This window comes from Primulina eburnea, chromosome 17, assembly GCF_022965805.1.
Source record: "Primulina eburnea isolate SZY01 chromosome 17, ASM2296580v1, whole genome shotgun sequence".
In the NCBI taxonomy this organism is placed as follows: Eukaryota; Viridiplantae; Streptophyta; class Magnoliopsida; order Lamiales; family Gesneriaceae; genus Primulina; species Primulina eburnea.
In genome coordinates this window covers 29,464,027-29,489,696 of record NC_133117.1, presented here as the reverse complement: position 1 = coordinate 29,489,696, position 25,670 = coordinate 29,464,027, and the positions used below count along the sequence as shown (strand labels likewise).

The window sequence follows — 25,670 nt, the reverse complement described above, 5'->3', positions numbered from 1 at the left end:
AATAAACTTGTCTACTGTTTTACCAAAATTAGAAAGCAATAGTTTGAAAAGTAAAGCCCATACTAAACCTCTCAAAAATCTCTCGAAAGCATAAATAAATAGTCTTAAAATCTTTAACTTAAATCAATAAATCATAATGCGGAAACTGAAGCGCTGGTCCTCGGGTTGTGTGCACCTTCAGTCCAGTAGAATCATCCGTCAAGAACCCCATCAATACCACCTGCATCCATCACACCTAGTGAGTCTAAAAACTCAACACACCATAACCTTGATAACGAGTAGTAAGTATAAAACCACATGCAACAGTGAAAATACTTTTAAGTAAAAATACTTTTCATGATATGCAATAAAATCTTGATCATTTTTCCTTATCATGACATAAACCATTTAACTTGATCATAATCATTTTTCCTTTTCCTTTTCCTTTTCCTTTGTTGAATTCAGATCGTTTATTGTGACTTTCCTGATCATGCTCATGAAGGTCGATGGATCCATCTAACTAACCACAGTACTGGGCGGCGGGGACATCAGCGACACTCTCACCGGTCAACTGAGCCTCAATTGGCCTATCATTATCGAATAGAAATACGATCGTCGGGGCTCCCTCTGGAGCCTTTTCTCATAAATGGGCTCCCTCTGGGGCCTTTTCCCCTCACGACATTCTCATTCTTCCGTTACCACATTTCCGTTGCCACTTTTCCGTTACATAAATTCGTAATGATGGAAACACGATCGTCGGGCTCCCACTGGGACCATAACCCTCACGACGTCGCCAACATTAACGAACTAGTCACAATAACACCACATCCTTCAACATTATCATTTGCATCACTTAGAAAAATCATGAACAATAATTACGTTTTTCTTTTTAAACCAAGCATGCAACGTATATTTTAAATGTCTTCTTTAATTCAATAAAAATCCCTTTCGACATTTAAAATCATAAATAATTCATGTTAAATTCATAAACATTTAAAAATAGCATAAATAACATGAAAACAGCATTTCGGGCACTGCCATGACCTTTACTAATTTTCCGACGTAAAAAGACAGTTACCTCTGGACTCGAATTTTTACGAATTCGACTTTTTTCTTGATTTCATGACTCTAAAATGCCCCAAATAATTATTTAAGCCTATATGAATTTTCCGTAATTTTATTTGGCTTACAAATTAGACTTTTTCAATTTATCTTTTATTAATTATTTTAACGGTGTTTTATTCCCGAAAAATACCAAACGTTATTATAAAATTCCTAAATTCTAAATTTAGTCGTTTTATATTATTTTAGCCCTTATGGATCACGACTCGACCCCCGTGAGTCATTTTCCAATTTTTCTTCGTTTTAGAACTCAATTTGACATCTAAACTTCGACCCCGAGCCATCTCTTAAATTTATCGAGTTACTCCCGAACCATATCGAGCCGAAAGATGCCCAACATGTTAAAGTTACCTACTGGATTCTAAGTTGACAAGGAAACCACCCAAAACCCAGAAACGAACCCTCCCTTGAGACACAGACAAGCTGGCCGAGAGTTGCACCTAGACTAGGACTCTTGTTTGGCTTCTAGGATTCTTCCCCACGCACCCAACCGCTGAACCCACCTGTTATACACCCTCTAAGGACCCTAAGGACCAGACATGGCCCAGCATAAACCCCCTGAACCGCGCGCCCAAGCAGGTGCGAAGTGCAGGACCCTGCACGCGATTTCCTGGACTCTCGGGTAGAGTCCTTCTCGCGAAGGACTCTTCGCCGCCTCACAGATCGAGCCCTAGCTATGCTAGGACTCTACTTTGGTCTCCCCCACGCCCATGGCTAGCCCCTGGACAAGCCAACCAAGCCCCTAACCCTGCATGCGAAAGACCCGAACCCTACCCTCATGACAGCAGCTCTCGGCTGCTGCATGATTCTCTTTTTCTTCCTTCTTCCTTTTTCATGGCTGGTTTAAACGTGGTGTGTGGGACTCATAAACACAATTCCGAACCTTACCTACATCATGGCAGTCCCATATACATGCATATAACAATTTTAGTGTGCACAAAACACAACAGCCGAAGGTATAAATGCAGCAAATCAGTTTTTCTTTGGAAGAATTAAAGTGTTTCATGCATCCACAATTTTAAGTAAATAATATGACATGATGGATGAGAAAAGGAGTTTAGGGTGTGCCTTTGCGTAGATTATGCTCGACTAAACGATGACGACGAAGAACGGAGGAGACGACGGGTTGAACTTGTTAGAGTAGATGCCCTGCAAGCCAACGGTTGGCTAGGGAATTTATTGACTCAAGTGAAATAAACAATCTTTATTTTAATATAATTTAACTTTTTATGGTCTTGTTATACTTTATCTGTATACCCATGCAAACAGCATAGATAAAGTCCTTGATTATGCTTTAATACAAATGAATCGTACTTCGATGTTGAAACTCATTTGTAAACACTGCATACTCTAAATTCGTTCCTAGTCGATTCAGCCGCCTAAAATAGGGATAAAGGCCGCTTGAGCTCGAGACTAGCATCTGTGATGTTGTGTACTGTGTTTCTTGGTAAGGGCATAGAGATGTCCAAACATGCAGATGGGTAGTCATATGATGATTATACCGAACAACCCTCCCTCGGACTTTCCAAGTGGTTATCATTCATCGAGAGGATAAGTTCGTGGTTATGATTGTACACCATTAGTCCTTACGACCCGGGACAACACTGAGGCTCTATATGCTAGGGCTGTGCTTTGACTCGTTTACCGGCTCCAGGAGAGTCATCAGGTGGCGAGGTTGGGTATAGTTGCGACACATATAGGAGCCAGTGCATTGTAGTCGGGGATTCACCGCTCACCTGCGGGTGTGGATATCCTATGTGATCTAATGAAATAATAGTGCATGGAATCTCTGGCCAGAGTATGAGATGTACTTTGGAGAAGGAGTTCTCCAATAGTACACGCGATGCCACTATTATAGTTATCACATAGTTATCGAATTAATATGCAACCCTCGATGAACCAATGATTGTAGATTCGATCGGGATATATGAGATGAAGGGACCGTACTGTACATTAATCATAATCTACTGGTTCTTACAGGCACTATCAGTGATACCTAGGGGATCATGGGGCGATGCTACTAGACGCTCTTACCATGATCCGATGGGTGCTATCAGAAATGAGTTCTGACATTCTTGATCAAGGTGTTGATGAAAAGAATGGGGCTAACTAGGGTAAGCCCGAATAAAGGATTATGTCCTGAATCACAAAGAGTTGTGAACCCACGGCTAGCTGTATCCCTGAACCATTGAGGGTCACACAAGCACTGGATCGTTTGTTCCCGTTGAGAGAATAAATTCAAGGAGTTGAATTTATATTATGATATAGTAAATTCAAGGAGTTGAATTTATGATAATTAAATTTTGAGAAAATAAATTCAAGGAGTTGAATTTATGATATAGTAAATTTAAGAAGTTGAATTTATGAAATTTGGAGAGAATAAATTCAAGTAGTTGAATTTATAAAATTTGAGGATTTAATTTATTAAACTCAAATGTTGGGTTTATTAAATATTAAATTTTGGAGGTGATGTAAATTCAAGTAGTTGAATTTATAATTTAAATAATAAATTCAAATGTTGAATTTATAATGTATTTAATTTATTAAGCTCAAAAGTTGAGTTGATTAATTAATAAATTAAATATGATGGATAATATGTTTAATGGGCTTGTAGGGGTACAAGTCCAACATATTAAATAATTAAAGTTTTAATGGACTTTGATTAAATTAATTAAACTAGTTGGACTAGCCCAATTAATTAAATCAAGCCCGTTATTGTTAATTATGTAATTAGGGTTTAATTTAAATATAAATAACACATGCAAACATCTAAACCCTAGCCACCACCACCAAAACTCACGTGAACCTCCCTTTCAAAAGAAAAAAAATTTGGCCACCTTGAATTTTTAGGGTTTGAGCCGTCTCTCAAAATAATTCTCATGCGTTAAATATCTTCCAATATTTCTAGTGTAATTTAGAAGAGGAACAAATCATCTAGTCGTGGACCTGATTAGAAGAAAGGAGTCCTTGAAGAAAGTTCGTAGGGAATTCATCAAGAGCTAGATCCGCCTATACCGGATTAGTTGGAGCCAAGTGAATTTATTCACAAAAGGTATAATTCAACACCCTATGAATGTTTAATTTGTTAAATCATACGAACGTCCAAAGCAATATTATTTTGTTTTTCAAAATAAAATAAAAATTTTTAAATCTTCCGCTGCGTTTGGCCGTGTAGAAAACCAGATCCAACAGTGGTATCAGAGCCAGGTTTTCTAAATCGTATGGTTTTGATATATTGAATAATTTATTTCTAACCACACAAGAAAATTTTTCAGAAAATTTAGCACCACGAAAATTTATTTTTCCAGATTTTCGAAAAAAAAAAAAAGAATTAATCTGCCCGGAACTGTTCCGGGCAGTCCGTGCGCGCACCGCTCTAGCGCAGGCGCCGGCACCTGCGCGCACAGCGCGGACGCCTGCGCGCGGCGTCGGCGCGCCTGTGCCCTCCGCGCTAGTGCAGGCGTGCGACGCCTGCGCGCGGCGTCGGCGCGCCTGTGCGCGTTCTGCGCGCACAGGGCCGCTGCCGCTGCCCGAACGACGGCTGCCCGGGAGCGTCTCGGGAAGCGCGCTGAATAATGGGCTTGAATTGTTTGGGCCTGGGTGCGATTTTCTGATTTTTCAAATTTTTGGGTAAAATTGATATTTTTGAAAATTTGTTCAATTTTTATTTTGGAAAATTGATTTTTAGAAAATTAATAATTTTCTTGTGAAATAAATAATTAGAATATGATTTTAATTATTTATGGTAAAAATGAGTTTTTTACAAGAAATCAATTATTATTGATTTAATTGGAAATTAAATAAAGAGGTTTATTTAATTTATTAAATTCTTTAATAATTGTGGTGGTTTGTGATAAATTATTAGATATATGATTTATCAATTAATTAAATTGTTTAATTAAATTGATGTTAATATTTGATATTAAATGCATGAAGGATGATCGAGAGCCTTGACCAATGTGTTAGGTGTATGTTAGGATATTTTACTGTTTTTTATTCATTTTTATAATATTTGATATTATTAAAGTGGACCTGGTTTATGGCCCGTTCCCACCCCCATGAGATGTATCCCTTATGTGCCATGGCTATTCAAATGTAATAATTAGAAATAGTGAAAGATCAAGACTGGAAGATGGTGGGCCCGATGATCAAGACGAAGACATGTAAAATATTGGAAGCTTTTGTAATAAGTTGCATTTGCATCCCTGCATTCACCTAGGTTTGGACCTGGATCCATGTATGGCTCACATGGATCTAATAGTGTTGGCGATCGATCATCCTTATTTATTGTTGAATGTCATATTATGATATATATGCGATATATAGTAGTATGCATGTATGTATATTATTATATAATATAGTTGCATGAATCCGGCAAACATACAAACTCGTGGCACGCGATTTTTAAATTAAAATGATGAGACAATTTTAAAATTAAAATCCCTCATTTTGAATAAGATTCAAAATTTATATCAAACCGAAAAAGTAAAAATTAAAGGAGTTTAATTTTTCCTTGCCTTCCATCAACCGTGGTTGCATGTTGATGGCTACCCGCGGACAGTGTCTGGCTCATATTATTGGGGAGGCCTGTACGCCGGAAAGCTGTGACTTCCACCGGACATATGATTTGAATTGAGTGGAACTCCCATGACTTCGGCTCATATTATTGGGGGAACTCATGGCGACCGTCTACTACAATTCAATATTGATGGGTTGGTTTGACACGCGAAAATAAACGACGTCATATTATTGGGTCCTTATTAAACGTGAGGCAAAACACGCGGAGGTTGCATAGGGATGCAATTGGACTCTACTTTTTAGAAATTATAATTGGCTGATATTATTCGGGATTATAATTGGCTAATTGGACTCTACGTGCCCACTAAAGAAATACGATTTCTCTTTTTCATCAGAGGGTGGTGGAAATGTCAAAATAGTGGGAGTGAGATTTATAAAATAAAAATCCATATTTTATATCTTAAAATTATTTTAAAATAATCAGCAACCATTATTCTGTTTCCGTATCAGTATATTTTCGATTTCGTCACGTAATCAATTTTTATTATTAACAAGCTAATCAAATCTAATTTTCAAGACTGGTTGAAAAAATTGTTCTGAATTCAGAGAAAATAGCATACACACTAATGTCAGTCTTGTTGAACTGACAAAACATGCAAGATGGTAGGACCATAGTATGCAAGCTAAAGTGTAACATGCTCGCTTTTATGTCAAATGAACTGTAGGGACAGTTTGAGGAAATGTTGAATGCTGCTGACATTCGAATGCATGTGCAAGAGTTGCATGGTGCATGAAACTCGTACGATCATGCACACCACTTTCAAAGAGCTCGTGACTACACATATGAAAGATGGGGCTTTGGCTCATGAGCGTAGTGTACGTATGATTGTGCTTATTGAGAAAGTGGTGGGCTTGGAATATGTGATTCCTAACGAGTTACTAGATAACATCAATTTGTTGTCTTTCTCTTCCTCATTTGACGAGGTTATGGTGAACTTCAATTTGAATAAGATAGATGATAGCCTTGAGGAGCTAGTCAATATACTTATGACTTATGAGATCACCATAAAACAAGTAATTGTTGTTTTTCTAATGGGCCTCTCGTCAGACGAAAAATGGCCCACAAGGTAAGGGAAAGAAATGTTCTGCCTCTCACAAGAAAAACAAACTCAATAAAAGACAAACTCTGAAGGACACTTAAAGGGCTTACAAAGCCCGATAAGTCAGAACATATTTATTTCACTGCAAGAAGTTCGGACATAAGAAATTATATGTGCCAGAAATGTTCTGGAAATAATAAGTGAATGTCCAAGTAAACATGATTTCAACAACAAACAAATGAAAGTTAGATGATCCAAATCCCGCACAAATATGGCACGCTAGATTATGTCACATTTCCCAAAGAAGGATGCATAAACTAGTGGGAGAAGGCATGTTTGACTTGTCAGACAAATTCTCTACTTGCTTGTAAATCCTGTCTAAAAGGAAAAATGACTAAGACTCCATTCAATGGAAACGTGGAACGTGCACATGGTCTATTGGATTGGATCCACACAGACGTTTGTGGCCCGCTAAGTGTTAGCACAAAATATGGGCAATCCTACTTCATTACCTTTACTGATGACCATTCGATGTATGGGTGTGTTTATTTGATAAAACACAAATCTGAAACATTTGAAAAGTTCAAAGAATTCAGATCTAAAGTAGAAAATCAGCAAGAAAGAAGTATTAAGGCATTTCTATCTGATCGAGGTGGAGAATACTTAAGTGCTGAATTTTTGGGTTATCTAAAAGAGAATGAGATTCTCTCACAGTGAACTCCACCAGCAACACCACAATTGAATGGTGTTTCTGAACGTCATAAGCGAACCTTGTTGGACATGGTCCGATCAATGATGAGATTCACTGAATCGCCTACATCGTTTTGGGGCTTTGCGCTTGAAACTGCGGCATTGTTGTTGAATAATGTTTATACTAAAGCAGTGGATAAAACACCATATGAGATATGGATGGGTAAAACTCCCAAATATTCTTACATGAGAATATGGGGATGTCCTGCTTACGTGAAGCAGACAGTGGGAGACAAATTGGATAGTAGATCCACTTTGTGCTACTTTGTAGGATATCCAAAGAATTCTATTGGATATTATTTTTATCATCCTAATGAAGAAAAAGTGTTTGTTTCAAGGAATGCCACCTTTTTGGAAAGGGAGTTTCTATTAGATAGAAAAGGCAAGATGATAGAACTTGAAGAAATTCAAGATACTCCATCAACTATAGAAGTTGAACCCATTTCCCAAGAACCAGTAGTTGAAGTACAAGCTTCTAGAAGGTCTGATAGGGTTATTAGACCACCTGCAAGATATACGCTTCTTCATGAACAAGGCCATGATGAGTCTTGTGTTGGATGTGATCCAATGAATTTCAAAGAAGCATTATCTGATACTGATTCAACCAAATGGCTTGAAGCCATGCAGTCAGAAATGGACTCTATGTATTCAAACCAAGTCTGGACATTAGTGGATCCACCTGAGGGAATCATTCCATAGGATGCAAATGGATCTACAAAAGAAAGCTTGGGGCGGATGGGAAGGTAGTGACCTTCAAAGCAAGACTGGTTGCAAAAGGTTATACTCAAAGACAAGGAATCGACTATGAGGAAACTTTTTCACCAGTAGCTATGTTTAAGTCCATTAGAATACTACTAGCCATAGCAGCATGGTATGACTATGAGATATGGCAAATGGATGTAAAGACTGCATTCCTCAATGGAGACATCAAAGAAGAAATTTATATGTCTCAACCTGAGGGATACACATCAGTAGGAAGTGAGCGTAAGGTATGCAAACTTCAGAGATCAATATATGGTCTCAAGCAGGCATCAAGGAGTTGGAACCTCAGATTTGACAGCACTATCAAAGAGTTTGGTTTTGTTAAGAATCCAGAGGAACAATGTGTGTACAAGAAAGTTAGTGGGAGTGTAGTGACATTCCTAGTACTTTATGTTGATGATATCCTGCTCATTAGGAATGATGTAGGATTACTGCAATCAACTAAAGTATGGTTAGCAAGTAAATTCTCCATGAAAGACATGGGTGAACCATCCTATGTATTGAGAATACAAATCTATAGAGATAGATCAAAAGGATGTTGGGGCTCACCCAAGCGATTTATATCGATATCATTCTAAATAGATTCTCTATGGAAGAGTCCAAGAGAGGATACTTACCAATGTGTCATGGTACTACTCTATCTAAAGCTATGTGTCCCAAAACTGATGAAGAGATAGAGATGATGACACGTATTCCATATGCGTCAGCCATTGGTAGTATCATGTATGGTCTAATATAGACACGTCCTGATGTTGTTTGCGCTCTGAGTGTTACAAGCAGATATCAGGCAAACCCTGATCCAATGCATTGGAAGGCCGTGAAAGATATTCTTAAGTACTTGAGAAGGACTAAGAACTTGTTCATGGTCTAAGGGGTGGAGAATTGAAATTGGAAGGCTACACTGATTCTAGCTTCCAATGTGACGCAGATGATTCGAAATCGACCTCTGGTTTTGTATTCATGCTATATGGTGCGGCTTTCTCTTGGAAAGGTTCCAAGCAAGACACCGTTGCGGATTCCACCACTGAAGCTGAATACATTGTTGCATCTGATGCAGTCAAAGAGGTAGTTTGGATGAGGAATTTTGTCCAAGAGTTGGGCGTTATTCCTAATTGAGTTGATCCAGTCCCGTTGTACTGGGACAGCACTGGTGCCGTTGCGCAAGCAAAGGAACCAAGGTCTCATCAGCGATCCAAACATGTACTGAGGAAGTTCCACGTCATACGGGAGATAGTGGGAAGAGGAGACATATAAGTCGAAAGACTCCCCTCTGCAGATAATGTTGTTGATCCACTTACAAAGCCCTTGCCAGGACCATTGTTTGAAAAGCATCGCGAAGCAATGGGATTAAGGGTAGTTGGCTCTAGGGCAAGTGGGAGATTGTTAGAGTAGATGCCCTGCAAGCCAACGGTTGGCTAGGGAATTTATTGACTCAAGTGAAATAAACAATCTTTATTTTAATATAATTTAACTTTTTATGGTCTTGTTATACTTTATCTGTATACCCATGCAAACAGCATAGATAAAGTCCTTGATTATGCTTTAATACAAATGAATCGTACTTCGATGTTGAAACTCATTTGTAAACACTGCATACTCTAAATTCGTTCCTAGTCGATTCAGCCGCCTAAAATAGGGATAAAGGCCGCTTGAGCTCGAGACTAGCATCTGTGATGTTGTGTACTGCGTTTCTTGGTAAGGGCATAGAGATGTCCAAACATGCAGATGGGTAGTCATATGATGATTATACCGAACAACCCTCCCTCGGACTTTCCAAGTGGTTATCATTCATCGAGAGGATAAGTTCGTGGTTATGATTGTACACCATTAGTCCTTACGACCCGGGACAACACTGAGGCTCTATATGCTAGGGCTGTGCTTTGACTCGTTTACCGGCTCCAGGAGAGTCATCAGGTGGCGAGGTTGGGTATAGTTGCGACACATATAGGAGCCAGTGCATTGTAGTCGGGGATTCACCGCTCACCTGCGGGTGTGGATATCCTATGTGATCTAATGAAATAATAGTGCATGGAATCTCTGGCCAGAGTATGAGATGTACTTTGGAGAAGGAGTTCTCCAATAGTACACGCAATGCCACTATTATAGTTATCACATAGTTATCGAATTAATATGCAACCCTCGATGAACCAATGGTTGTAGATTCGATCGGGATATATGAGATGAAGGGACCGTACTGTACATTAATCATAATCTACTGGTTCTTACAGGCACTATCAGTGATACCTAGGGGATCATGGGGCGATGCTACTAGACGCTCTTACCATGATCCGATGGGTGCTATCAGAAATGAGTTCTGACATTCTTGATCAAGGTGTTGATGAAAAGAATGGGGCTAACTAGGGTAAGCCCGAATAAAGGATTATGTCCTGAATCACAAAGAGTTGTGAACCCACGGCTAGCTGTATCCCTGAACCATTGAGGGTCACACAAGCACTGGATCGTTTGTTCCCGTTGAGAGAATAAATTCAAGGAGTTGAATTTATATTATGATATAGTAAATTCAAGGAGTTGAATTTATGATAATTAAATTTTGAGAAAATAAATTCAAGGAGTTGAATTTATGATATAGTAAATTTAAGAAGTTGAATTTATGAAATTTGGAGAGAATAAATTCAAGTAGTTGAATTTATAAAATTTGAGGATTTAATTTATTAAACTCAAATGTTGGGTTTATTAAATATTAAATTTTGGAGGTAATGTAAATTCAAGTAGTTGAATTTATAATTTAAATAATAAATTCAAATGTTGAATTTATAATGTATTTAATTTATTAAGCTCAAAAGTTGAGTTGATTAATTAATAAATTAAATATGATGGATAATATGTTTAATGGGCTTATAGGGGTACAAGTCCAATATATTAAATAATTAAAGTTTTAATGGACTTTGATTAAATTAATTAAACTAGTTGGACTAGCCCAATTAATTAAATCAAGCCCGTTATTGTTAATTATGTAATTAGGGTTTAATTTAAATATAAATAACACATGCAAACATCTAAACCCTAGCCACCACCACCAAAACTCACGTGAACCTCCCTTTCAAAAGAAAAAAAAAATTTGGCCACCTTGAATTTTTAGGGTTTGAGCCGTCTCTCAAAATAATTCTCAGGCGTTAAATATCTTCCAATATTTCTAGTGCAATTTGGAAGAGGAACAAATCATCTAGTCGTGGACCTGATTAGAAGAAAGGAGTCCTTGAAGAAAGTTCGTAGGGCAATTCATCAAGAGCTAGATCCGCCTATACCGGATTAGTTGGAGCCAAGTGAATTTATTCACAAAAGGTATAATTCAACACCCTATGAATGTTTAATTTGTTAAATCATACGAACGTCCAAAGCAATATTATTTTGTTTTTCAAAATAAAATACAATTTTTTAAATCTTCCGCTGCGTTTGGACGTGTAGAAAACCAGATCCAACAGAACTTGCTTTGTTAACCTTCGAATTCCTTCCAAGATGTGCAGCCGTGTGTGTGTGTGATATTGAAGTGCCGTGAGTGTTAAGTTTTCAGAAAAGAGGCGGCCGAAAGTTTTTGTGAAGTATAGAATAGGTTGTGACAAAATACACTTTAAATACTAATTAAATTTTCTAACTAGGCTTAGGCCTATTAAGCCATAAATTAAAGCCCAATTAAATTAATTAGATTTTAAATAAAATAATAACAAGGTTTTCTTTTAAATAAAAATGTGAATTTAATAGCCGGGATGCCCGAAAGCTCGAATTTTATTTGAAAAGCCAATACCTATAAAAATTACGTTCCGGCGTATAAAATCAACTCAAAGCCCCATACTTTCAAAATTTACTTAAAAACATCGGCCGCATTTTAAATAATTAAAAATAATTATTTAACAAAAATCCTTTACATTTTTAGCCCTCGGTCCCCGTTCCTCGATCGTCACTTGAATTTTCCTAAAAATACCATTTTAATGCATGAAGACAATAAATATCTAAATTAGCACGAAAACAGGTAAGTCACATAATTAATTAACAACTAAACTTAATTAATTAATTCATTTTCATAATTTCTTAGATTTGCATGCCGTTGGATTACGAAATCTTTAATTTGGACCTTACAATTCCTCCCCCTTAAATGAAATTTCGTCCTCGAAATTAGGACTTACCGAATAGATCTGGATAGCGACTTCTCAAGTCACTCTCGGTTTCCCAAGTAGCTTCCTCTTCCGAGTGATTCAGCCACTTGACCTTGACCATTGGAATGACTCTGTTTCGCAATCGCCTTTCTTGTCTTGCTAAGATTTGGACTGGCCTTTCTTCATATGTCATGTTTGGAGTTAGTTGGAGAGGCTCATAATTAAGTACATGCGACAGATTCGACATGTACTTCCGCAGCATTGAAATATGGAACACATTGTGAACTCCTGATAGCGCTGGTGGCAAGGCCACTTTATAAGCTAGTGTTCCAATCCTCTCCAAAATCTCGAACGGACCAATAAATCTCAGACTAAGTTTGCCTTTCTTGCCGAAGCGCATAACACCTTTCATGGGTGCTATCTTTACAAACACATGATCGCCCATTGCAAACTCTAAGTCCCTTCGCCTCTTGTCCGCATAACTTTTCTGACGGCTTTGTGCAGTCTTCATTCTATCACGAATTTTGACTACAAGCTCAGCTGTCTCCTCTATCACATCTGGACCAATATCTCTTCTTTCCCCAACCTCGTCCCAATGAATAGGAGATCTACACTTTCTTCCATAGAGTGCCTCAAAAGGAGCCATCCCGATTGATGATTGAAAACTGTTATTGTAGGTGAACTCCACTAGAGGTAATTTCGGTTCCCAACTGCCTTGGAAATCGATAACGCATGCTCGCAGTAGATCCTCTAATATCTGAATAACTCTCTCTGACTGACCATCGGTCTGAGGATGGAACGATGTACTAAATAATAACTTGGTCCCCATCGCTGCATGCAGACTTTTCCAAAAATATGAAGTAAAACGCGGGTCTCTGTCCGAAACAATGGACACTGGAATCCCATGCAGACGAACTATCTCTCGAATATATAACTCTGCATACTGAACCATGGTGAATGTCGTCTTAATAGGTAGAAAATGCGCTGATTTTGTAAGACGGTCAACTATCACCCAAATGGCATTCAGTCCTCTAACAGTTTTAGGCAATCCCACAACAAAGTCCATGGTGATATTTTCTCATTTCCACTCGGGAATAGAGAGTGGCTTCAACTTTCCCGCTGGTCTTTGATGCTCTGTCTTGACTTGCTGACAAGTCAAACACTCGGATATGTATCTCAGGATGTCCCTCTTCATGCCTGGCCATCAATATAACAACTGCAAATCTTTATACATCTTGGTACTGCCCGGATGAATGGAATATGGTGTGTCATGGGCTTCCTTCATAATAAGATTTTTTTAAATAATTAATGAGCTAAGATCCTACTGCATGGTTAAAAGATCGATAGAGTTAAAGCCTTCCGTTGATTTTTTTTTTTTTGTGATATGCATCCTTTTTTATGCGTATACAAATGCAGTTGTGTAGAAATTAAAATATGAAACGTCGATATTTATCATTTTTTATATAATAAAAACACTTTTTCCTTGATTTGAGAAAAATCCTTTTGCAAAAAAATTATAAAATTTCACGTGCTATATGAGGAAGAAAAATAATAAATCATGTATCTATTATATTCAAAGTAGGGACAAATTAAGAAATGAACCTAATCAAAATTTATTTTAGTTACAATTTTCTTTGACTGTTTTATTTTTTGATTGCATATTTACATATAAAATATAACATTTGTCTGTTTTAGGAAATCAAATATAAAGGACTTGTACTTTGGGTATTGGACGATTACATCACTTAAGTCCTTGATTTTATCTTAGAAGCCCCATTCTCACGTAGAATTTTTAAGTTGAATGAGCCACACGAACATAGCAACGCCTAGTTGAGATCAAACTCTAATAGGGGGGAGGTTTACCATTTTTATTTTTGGACTATATTCGGATTTTACTATATGTAATTTGACGGATTTGTATAATGTTTTAAGTTCCGTTTTTATATTTATGTTGAGACTTGGATTATGTTAATTTAAGTATTAATTGTGCATCCATTAGTTAATCAATGGTAGCGTGCAGCGTTTGACTTTACATTAGGTTGTATCGGAGCATGCAAGATTTTTGGGACATAGAAATTGAGTTTCAATGACTTAGAATTTATATTTTAGTGAAGAGTGTCATAAAGCGTTGTCTCACGGCAGTCAGCAGCACCTATCGGTGCAGGAGATTAGGCAGCATGCATATACTGTCGACTAAAAGCGCATCGAAAAGAATTGAAAAAAAGGAAGGAGAAATCCAGGAATGTAATGAACGAAGAAAGTTGGAAAACCAAGACGTAAAGTTCGGCGATCCAGCGCCCAGAAGCCGGCGATCGAACGCTTGTCGGGTGAAACTAAAAAACCGAGACACAAAGTTCGGCGAGGGATCATCGCCTCGTGTCTTACAGTTTTATTTCAACAAGGACTCTAGGATTTAAATAGAGGATATATCATATTATCTGGGTTTTCTAATCAGACTTTCGATAGCGTATAACGAGATGACCCAAGAAGAAAAGGAAGCAAGAAGACGACGACATCAGGTGACGGAGAAGCATATTCAAATCAATGTTTTTCTTCCTTGTCTATTAGATTCATGCTTAGATTGAGGAACATGATTTCATATTCTCTCACTTTTTCATGAACTAAATTTATTTTATAAGAAAACGACGTAGCTTGATTTGAAAATATGTTTTCAACTCTTTAATTTATATATTTGAATTCTTCTTCATTTATTTGTGTTTTCCTGAATGTAATTTTTTCAATTTTCTGGTCATAGATTGATTGATAAAATAATCGTAATATATTACTTGGAGAGAATCTAGACTAAAATCATAGGAAAATATATCATGAATGTTTTTATAGTTTGGAAAACATAACTTTATTGAAGCCACTGAAAGAATAATTGAATGTACCTATCGATTGATGTTAAGTTTATGACAAGAATATCGAAATCAATATTAGATGATAAATTCATTTGAGAAAGATAATGTTATTGGATAATAAACAAAATGAATTTAAAAATATAGACATCAACACAAATTTTACATAGCGAACAACAAAGTGAAATAGAACATCTAAATTCATTCTCTTATTAATTCTCAATTTTAAAGCTTGCATAATTTTAGTTTGATTTTCATTAATCGATCCAAACTCCTCTTTGAATTTCTAGATAATGTTAAAGATTGTTTTAATTAGATAAAGTTAAAGACTGTTTTAATTACAATACTTGACATGTTTCTCAATACTTCATTTTTCGTGAGAACAATACTTTACTCATCACATATTAAAATTTGATATTGTGTGCTTGCAAGATAAAAAAAACGCCACAACTCATCTCTCAAGTCGATAGTCAACTGCTGCAACTTCTACTACATCCAAGAGGAGGTCGAGTTCTTCAGAGCCCGGATGAAAAAACGAGTCTAGCTTTAAATCCTTTCATTAAATCCAAATTTTCCAAACCGAACACAATGCAAGAGAATACGAATAATACAAGTTCTCATTTCTCTGGAAACATAATTTAATATAATTTCACATAAATAATGGCATCAATTTTGAAATAGTAATTTCGTGTTGTCAAATATATGACAATATATTTCAAAAGAAAGAACCATTTAACCAACCTACATATGTCTGTCTTCCCTAGAATTTGAAAACAAATTAAACAAAATTTCCTCACCTGATTTGTGCTTAACCTGCTTAAGCATATTGCTTTCATGCATGAAAAACATGACTTGTAGATATATACCTTAGAAAATCTTCAGTTGTCCCTCCAATGCATTACATATACGTCTCACACAAAGACCAGCGCTTAAAGGAAGTCGAGATACTGCAAACAGAAGGAAAAAAACCGTAAAATGCATTGTCAACCAGTTCATGCCCACCACCCCTAATTATGTATGCTTTCATCAAGATTGATTTCTTCATCTTCATCAATAAGATGAAGCTTAATAGATTTTTCTTAGTTGTGTCTTTTTACTATATTTGACCGACAAAGCTTGAGATCTAAACCATAAGCATTTTCACTGGGCCAGAGAAGCTTGTGCATCCTCATTCTAAATCCAATTATCATCGCCAAATACAAGATCAGTTTTTTTACCATTGTTATCATTCACGCGCCCTCAATCAACCATTCATTGCTATAATTTATCTCATCCAAAGAAATAGGATTGATAATACAACGCATCTCATACCAACGGCTTAAAGCCCTATTAGACATAACATAAACCAAATCAATCAATCTTTTATCTTTTGGAATGAAGTCTAAGATATACAACTAATTGAAAATTCAAGTATTTGAACATACAAGTACAGGTATATTAAATTTCCAATAATAATATTCAATTCAAATTAAATTAAATTTTTGTCAATCGTGTGTAGCTTCATTGCAAAAGAAAAAAGGATTAGAGCAAAAAAGATTGAATAATTTAGTTTATACAAAGTTTATCGCTTCGCAGTGTCGATATGACACCATTAATATAATTTCTTTGGATGAGAATTAGATAATAGCAATGCATGGCTGATTGGAGGGATTGAATGATAATAGTGATGAAGAAAATAATTTTATATTTGATGATGACAATTGCAGTTTGGAGAGAAGTTACATGAGCTTATGGGGCTGGTAAAGATGCTTATGATTTAGATCTCGAGGTTCGTCTTCTTCAAAATAAGTAATGACAACTATAACAAAGGAAACTAAAAGAAGATCTACTACCTGTCATCTTAATGATGAAGAGAAAGACCGAGATTAAGATACAAAAGGTTACAAATCAGAAACTTATGGAGATGATTATGATGCAAGTTAAGGAAGACGAAGAGGGATTTGCTGACTTAGATGAAGTTTATTTTTAATTACACTAATTATTTACTAATGAATTTTTTATTTAAATTATTTAATAGTATGTGAAATATATTTTTATGCAATATTGTAGTAAACTTCCTTTGCGTATTTTAATCTACAATTTGTGCCTAGCATACCTTACTTTGATGAGACACGAGCCTCAAGTAGCACCTTTAATAACTATGACTACTCAATTATTCCACATGATTCTATTGTCAAGGGAATTCTACACATTTGCAGAATACACAAAATTGGAGAATGCTTGTGACATCAAGCTCTAACAACTTGAGAATTGCTTGAGCTCCATCATCACTATTTGATAGAGCTTGAGTTCATACTATTTTTTGCCTAGTCAGGTTATAACAGAGTGCGATTGGAGCTTGACTCAATTCAATTGCACCCTAAATTATGATGGCTGCCTTTAAGTAAAATAAAAATAACTTCTCGAACTCATTTGGCCAGGTCTCGTTTGTTAAGAAAGAAAGCCATGAAAGAATCATCTTTATACATATGATTTTCAAGAGCAAGCCCAATTGATTACTCTAAGATTGCATATGCCTTGGAAGATTTGGATTTGAGTAAGTGCTTGAAGGAAGACTTTGAAATGACTCCACATTGAGATGAATATAAAATTCTCTACGATGATTCAAAAAATAACTAGTTTTGAAATTAAAATTCATTTTCAAATGATGAACCCAAACAAAGCAATGGATTTGATTATCAAATTGATGTACCCAAACAAAGCAATGGATTTGAAATACATTGTTCAAATCCACTAATCCAAATGTAACCTAAAGGAATCATGAGGGTAGGAGAAAGAGACAATAATGTTCAATTAGCATCATTTATAGCCAGCAAAGACCAACTTTAGGGAATAAACATTGAAAAACAATGCTTTGTTCTAAAATAAATCTTGATGCTTGTGAGACCATATTATTTCATGATAGGATCCCTAAAGATGTGTGCCAGAAATTCCAGGGTACTTGATTGTTACTGGTCATGACTCGTGATAGTCTATAATAACAGTTACAAAAAACTACACTTAATCTGCATAAATGTGTACCCATGTAAGATAAAATAATGGAAGGTCGTTACATTAGGCAAGAAACTAAAGGTGTACCTACTGCACAAAATAAACTAATCGAAGGTCGTAGGTTAGGCAAGAAACTAAATGTGTACCCACACATGATTAAATAATCGAACGTCGATATATTAGGCAAGAAACTAAATGTGTAGCATTGCAATAAATAATAATCAAAGCACGTTACATTAGGCAAGAAACTACCTGCTATAAAATCATCTGTGTACTCATTATCAATCTTCCCATGAGCCATTGCACCAATCTAAGATAATATTTCAAAGTTCAGATATGAGAGCTCTGTAAACTAAGAAGGCCAAGTCAAAAAATTCAATTTCCCAAAAATGAGTAAAACTTACCACAAAAACTAGAGGGTTGTCATTGTTATTGCAAATGCTATCAAAATGCTTCAATAAATTCACTGCTTTTGAAGAAGTCGAGGAAAGCCCTAACATAGCATTATATGTTTTGTCATTGTAACATTGATGGATAAATTAAATCAGTTGGACCAATTGCATTTTATTGTTCACCTATTTTCTTTGAACCAACTGGTAGGTGCATGGTCACAGGGTTTTTGACCATCTGTAATAGCTTTCGACACTTACTTCCACCTGAACCTTTGATGCTCAAATTCTGAAACAACTGAGCTGCCAAGTATATATAGAAAGAAAGGGGCGATGAAAACTAATGCAAACACAAAAACAGCTCTAGACCAAAATACATAGAAGAGTTAGCTTAATAAAACTCACACATCATGGCACAAAATCCCTTCAACGTTCTTGGAACACATAAATTGGGTTCAATTTTGATAAGATGCCCTTGAATGGTTTTAACATACACAGCTTGTATTCCACCACACAAATTAAGACGACTGTCCAAGAGACGAACAAGAACCTGTTTAAGTTCAGTACAAATATACGAGTCACACAAAATATTAGTTGTATATTAGATTTCTTGAAATATGGATTAGCAATTTACCTCATGAATGATATCAGGTCTATAATCACTTCGATTTAAGTTGTGTTTCTTCATAAAAGTAACATGCTCATCCGGATTAATTATCTGATAGTTCTGAAACAACGGTAAAGAACAGATCAATTTGTGTACAAAAAAAAAAGAACACTCGGCCATCAAGCGCTTCGAAAAAAATTAATTGCTTACATTTTTTAATTTCGCCAGTACCAAAGAAGCCTTCTCGAAAACAAAGATAACTCCGGGTCTTGGCTCTGTGCTACGAGCAAGTAATGGAATTCCAGACAGAACAGACCCACTGTCCACAGATGCTGATGAAATTCCCAGTTGGGCATTTTCAGAGCTAGAAGCATCATCGAATTCAGCAATGCGCGTTTTCCTTCTTCCATCATCTTCTGTCAATCCAAAACTCTCTCCCAGCTTTTGTGTTTTCGAGCCCATGTACGATGTCTTTTTCCGATACATTCTCCCCATCCTATTCCAAGGTAAATTGGAACGGAGAAGCGGCAGCTGTTGTTATATGAAAATTTTTGTAAAAATTAGGGTTAAAATTTTCAAATATTTAGGAATTGAACCCTAATTTTTATCAAAAAATTTGTAAAAATTAGGTTTAATTTTGGAAATTATTAAAATATATAATTTTTTTAGGATAGAACCCTAATTTTTATCAAACTACAAAACTAGTGTACCAATATATGCGTTTTGTGTTTGTACAATTTTTTTTATAATTCATTTGTATCATAACTATATTTTAATTTTGATGTGAATTAAAAAAATCACTACAAAAAATATATATATATATTAAACCGTCGCTAATTAGGTTAAACGACGGTTTGGCGATCCGTCACTGGAGCCTCCGTCGCCTTCTAAAAACTGACGGTTACTCAACTACTGTCGCTATATTAGCGACGGTGTATATAAACATCGTCGCTAAACAGCGGTTTTCTAAAAAAATCACCGATTAATAAAACGACGGAAACCATAAAATTCATTAAAAAAAACTACTGCACAAAACGTACAATAATGTAGTAAATTTTCTGTAAAAAAAAAATTAAAAACCTGATTTGTGCGAAGATATGCAGCTCCACGTAGCGTTGGAAGATCGCACCGATGAGCAAATCTACGAAATAAATAAGAAAAAATGTTAGTACAAAATAAAAAAATCGAAATTTTGAAAAAATTGATAGAGTTAACAACTACATGATATAGACGCAATCGTTCACGAAAATGTTCCGGGAAGTCGGTATATATAGAAACATAGCGACGGTTTTTTAAAAAACCGTCGTTATATAGCGACAGTGTTTTAAAAAACCGTCGTTCTATAGCGACGGTTTCAGAAAACCTGTCGCTATCTAGCGACGGTACAAGCAAAACTGTCGTTATATTTGCGACGGTTTGATAATACCGTACGCGAATCTAGATCGGCGACAGTTGTTGCATTACTGTCGCTATTTTGGTGACGGTTTTTAATCAAACCGTCGCCGATCTAGATCGGCGACGGTTGTTGTTAACACTGTCGCTACTATAACGACGGTCGCAATATTAGCGACAGTTAATCAAAATCGGTCGATAAAATTGCGACAGGTGTAGACTAAACCGTCGCTATCGCGTAATTAAATATTAACGGTTTATTGAAAACTGTCGCTAAATAGCGACAGTTTCATAAATACCGTCGCTATATAGCGACGGTTTCATAAATACCGTCGCTATATAGCGACGGTATATTTTAAACGGTCGCGATAATAGCAACGGTTTTCATTAACCTGTCGCTATATACTCCTTTTTTTTTTGTAGAGAATAAATAGAGAAACAAAATCTATATCCATAAAATATATATGACTTGCATAAAGATTTATCACTTTATTAATATATATAATTTTTAAAACAGATTATGACACAGAAAATAGTTATTTTAAGAGTCTCAAAATTAATAATAAAGTATAAATATATAAAAACAAGACATAAAAAATCTCATCTACCTGAAAAAAAAATTTACTACAATATTTCTTTATTTTATCCATTTTTTTGAATTATAAAAACATGTAATTATATAGATATGTGGTAATTTTTTTAAAAGGAAAAAAGGATAATTTTCGTAGTACTTACCTGATAAAATTAAAGTTTTTAAAAAAATACTGTTTTTTTTAAAATTAAACATAAAACACTAGAAAATTGAACTCTTCATTTTTACAATTCATTGGATTTTAAAATATAATTGATTTTATATAATGTTTTTTTTTGCCTTTTAAATTTTCACAAGGTGCTGACTGTTAAACGAATATACAAATTGCAAAAACTTATGTGAGACAGTCTCACAGATCGTATTTTGTGAAACGGATCTTTTATTTTGGTCATTTATGAAAAAATAATACTTTTATGCTAAGAGTATTAATTTTTACTGTGAACATCGGTTATTTTCGTCATCAATGAAAAAATATTACTTTTTATGCTAAGAGTATTATTTTTTATGTTAATATTATTACTTTTTATTATGAATATAGGTAGAAATGACCCGTCTCACAAATAAAGATTCGTGAGATCGTCTCACAAAACGACCTACTCTACAAATTAATATTTAAAAATTACATGCATATATGAATGGCTACTGGCTAGCATGCAAGAGACGCCGACACCCTATAGTATAGGGATGCGTATGAGTCAAGTTATTTAGTTTCGAGTTTTATATTTTTATAATCGAAATAATCGGATAAGAAAACAAAATATCCGTATGTTAGCAACTTCAACTAAAATATAACTGAACACAAAAAATTATATTAATTATGTAGTACCCGAAAAATCAATATACGTAGATATGTGCATAATTTTTATTATTTAATTTTAAATGATGATTATTTAAAGAATTTGATGATTTAATTGCATTTAATCATTTACGTTATTTTGAAGGATTTTAAATCACGTATTTCAAATCTTAACTTTTTAGATATATACACGAGACCGGACCGGAAATAGAAAATCGGAGATGAAGTTTATGATCCAAAAATATTCCTAAATTTATTCCGAGCTAAGAAATAATTGAATTTAATGAAATCAAGTGGAATTAAGTCTACTTTAATTAATTAATCACCAATTCAATTGTAGGTTTCTTAATTCATCAATATTATGCTTAATTAACCTTTTAATGAAGTTTATCTAACATAAGATTCTATTTAGCAAAACTTAAACTGTAAAGGCCCGTATTTCGTATTGCGGAATTATTAAAAATTTTCTAAATAAATAGTTATTTTGCCTTATTTATAAAATAAACATGTAAATAATTTTAACTTTAAAATAACAGCGGAAGTAAATAATATTTTCAAGCAACAATTTAAAAATAATCCAACGTAAACAACAATTTAAAAATAATCCAACGTATTAAAACTGAGTTTGAATGATAAAAGATGCATAAACTAAAACATGAGGTCCTCGGGTTTTCTACTGCTGCCACAAGGATAGCTCACCGGTCTACGCCCTTCGTCTCGACCTCATCCGTACCTACAACAATCAAATCTAGTGAGTCTAAAGACTCAACATGTATATATCGTGAATAACAAGTAATATATATCATAAAATCCCATGCAACGTAAAAATAAAGTATCGTAAAGCGTACAATGAAAATCGTATCATGAATAATTATAACTACGTGCATATCTGAAAATTCATACGTAAAAGCTTTGCTCAATAGAGCTCTGTCATAACATATCATAATTTTTCTGGTAGAGATAATGTTTCTAAGCAAGTGGCCCATAACATAGCGTAAGCGCCTGATCAGACTAAACCACAGTATACTGGGCGGTAGAGATCAATCACAGCCCTTGGACTAGATGTCCGTACCCATACATAATCATAAACCGGTCGTAAGTCACCGGGCGGAGAGGTCCTCGGTTGCGCCTACCGACTTCCAAACCCATAAGCATAAGGTGGCCCCAAGACATATATCATATATCTCAAAAATAAACATTATATTTTTATGCACGTAATATAATTATAACCTTATTTTTACCGGATGAGTTGAATCGTTCCCAGGCTTGCTGCGACTTACTTCTAATAGGTGACACATTCCATAAATCTTAACTTGACAAAAATTTAACAATAGAACCAAAAAGAGACGATTCGAACCAACAACTTGATTTTTAACCATGGCTTCGTACCAACCCGAACCAACATTAAACCGACGTTTAACCATGATTAAAAATACCCCAAACATACTAAAAAATATGCATAATAACTGTAAAACACGAAAATAGGTGAAAGGAATCCAAAAACATAAAACACTCTTTCGAGAGTCATTTTGGCACATTTCGCCGTAAATTCTCGTACGACCTCTAAACTCGACCAAATCACAAACGGCCAAAAACATGACTTTCCTAACTCATTATGGTATTGTCCAGTCCAAGGCCATGGGCTAAAAGCCAACCAAGAACTCAAACCAACCTCAAAACCGAAGATGAAAGTTGCTGTAAAAAAAAAACCAGCAGTGGCAACTTGTGTGTTTGTGGTGTAAACTCTGAAATTTATTGACCAATGGCATGAACCACCTCCCAAGGACTCTTACCAACATCCTAAGGCATGGCTTGGACCATGGCTAAGGGCTAGAAGCCAACCACAATCCAAAACACACCCCAAAACCGAAATCATACTCACACAGAAAATCAGATTTTGAAAACTGAAGGGTACTTGTCATGTTTCTGTAAAAATCTGAGGGACCTATGACACAAGCTTTGAAAAGATGATTTGGTCACGTCCTAGACATGATAAGGAAGGGTTTTAACCATGGCTACGGCCCCTAGGATAGCCATGTTGGATCCGAGTTTTCTACACGCCCAAACGCAGCGGAAGTTTTAAAAATTTTAGATCTTGACATTCAAGACTGTTTGGACGCTCGTATGATTTTAATCAAACATTCATAGGGTGTAAATTATTATACCTTTGGATAATTCACGTGACTCCAACTACACCGGTATTAGCGGACGTAGCTCTTGTTGTAAATCCCTACGAACTTTCTTCGATCTTCTTCTATTAAGTCCACGACCAGAAGATTTGTTCCTCTTCCAAATAGCACTAGAATATTTGGAAGAACTTTTAACGTTGGAGATTGAATACTAAAATCCGGCACAACTCTCAAACCTTTTTGAGTGGCCGAATTGGAGAGAAAAATTGGGAGGAGCCGTGTGTTTTTCAAAAACATTGCAAAAAATCTTTTTGATGCCCATTTACATAAGATAAGATTCAAAAATCTTATCATATTTTCTAATCTTATATTTACTTAATTAATCTCATTAATTAAGGTAATTAAAGATTCTAAAATTGCATGCCAACTCAAAATCCTTTTCCTTTTCAAATCATGGACCAAACTTTCGAAAGGTGTGCAAATAAGAATAATAGAATCCTTATTATATCTTTAATCCATCATTTACTTAATTAATACAATTAATTAAGTTAACTATAGATTTTAATTTAATATTTAATAAACTCAAATTTTGAGTTTAATAAATTAAACTCATTATAAATTCAACATTTGAATTTATTATATAAATTGTAAATTCAACTCCTTGAATTTATCACCTCCAAAATTTAATATTTAATAAACTCAACCTTTGAGTTTAATAAATTAAATTATCAATTTTATAAATTCAACTCCTTGAATTTATTCTCTCCAAATTTCATAAATTCAACTTCTTGAATTTAATTTATCATAAATTCAACTCCTTGAATTTACTATATCATAATATAAATTCAACTACTTGAATTTATTCTCTCAACGGGAACAAACGATCCAGTGCTTGTGTGACCCTCAATGGTTCAGGGATACAGCTAGCCGTGGGTTCACAACTCTTTGTGATTCAGGACATAATCCTTTATTCGGGCTTACCCTAGTTAGCCCCATTCTTTTCATCAACACCTTGATCAAGAATGTCAGAACTCATTTCTGATAGCACCCATCGGATCATGGTAAGAGCGTCTAGTAGCATCGCCCCATGATCCCCTAGGTATCACTGATAGTGCCTGCAAGAACCAGTAGATTATGATTAACGTACAGTACGGTCCCTTCATCTCATATATCCCGATCCAATCTGCAACCATTGGTTCATCGAGGGTTACATATTAATTCGATAACTATGTGATAACTATAATAGTGGCATCGCATGTACTATTTGAGAACTCCTTCTCTAACGTACATCTCATACTCTGGCCAGAGATTCGATGCACTATTATTTCATTAGATCACATAGGATATCCACACCCGTAGGTGAGCGGTGAATCCCCGACTACAATGCACTGGCTCCTATATGTGTCGCAACTGTACCCAACCTCGCCACCTGATGACTCTCCTGGAGTCGGTAAACGAGTCAAAGCACAGCCCTAGCATATAGAGCCTCAGTGTTGTCCCGGGTCGTAAGGACTAATGGTGTACAATCATAACCACAGACTTATCCTCTCGATGAATGATAACCACTTGGAAA

At 35.5% G+C, this 25,670-nt stretch overlaps 1 protein-coding gene across 4 annotated transcripts; it reads right to left on the bottom strand.

The window, feature by feature from the left end:
- Nucleotides 1-15,529: 15,529 nt before the first annotated feature.
- LOC140818427 (uncharacterized) lies at nucleotides 15,530-20,490 on the bottom strand. Of its 4 annotated transcripts, none has more exons than XM_073178374.1 (10): nucleotides 20,410-20,490; nucleotides 20,269-20,329; nucleotides 19,399-19,719; nucleotides 19,216-19,308; nucleotides 18,987-19,131; nucleotides 18,768-18,884; nucleotides 18,597-18,685; nucleotides 18,445-18,502; nucleotides 16,068-16,148; nucleotides 15,530-15,754 (listed from the first exon to the last, which is right to left on the bottom strand). In XM_073178374.1, exons 1-9 carry the CDS (start codon nucleotides 20,466-20,468, stop codon nucleotides 16,069-16,071), a joined length of 1,023 nt encoding a protein of 340 aa, XP_073034475.1. In that variant the 5' UTR covers nucleotides 20,469-20,490; the 3' UTR covers nucleotides 15,530-15,754; nucleotide 16,068. The 4 variants fall into 4 exon arrangements, with proteins under 4 accessions (XP_073034475.1, XP_073034476.1, XP_073034474.1 ...); XM_073178375.1 differs by having other exon boundaries at nucleotides 15,531-15,714; XM_073178373.1 differs by lacking the exon at nucleotides 15,530-15,754 and having other exon boundaries at nucleotides 15,798-16,148.
- Between the last annotated feature and the right edge of the window lie 5,180 nt (nucleotides 20,491-25,670).

What these genes read in the sequence shown, in the direction of transcription:
- LOC140818427 (XM_073178372.1), bottom strand. Translation starts at nt 20,468, where the DNA reads ATGTTTCTATATATACCGACTTCCCGGAACATTTTCGTGAACGATTGC. An exon ending in TACTGGCGAAATTAAAAAAT is followed by an intron (nt 19,309 to 19,398) that starts GTAAGCAATTAA and finishes CCGTTGTTTCAG; the next exon opens with AACTATCAGATAATTAATCC. An exon ending in GGGATTTTGTGCCATGATGT is followed by an intron (nt 18,885 to 18,986) that starts GTGAGTTTTATT and finishes TATACTTGGCAG; the next exon opens with CTCAGTTGTTTCAGAATTTG.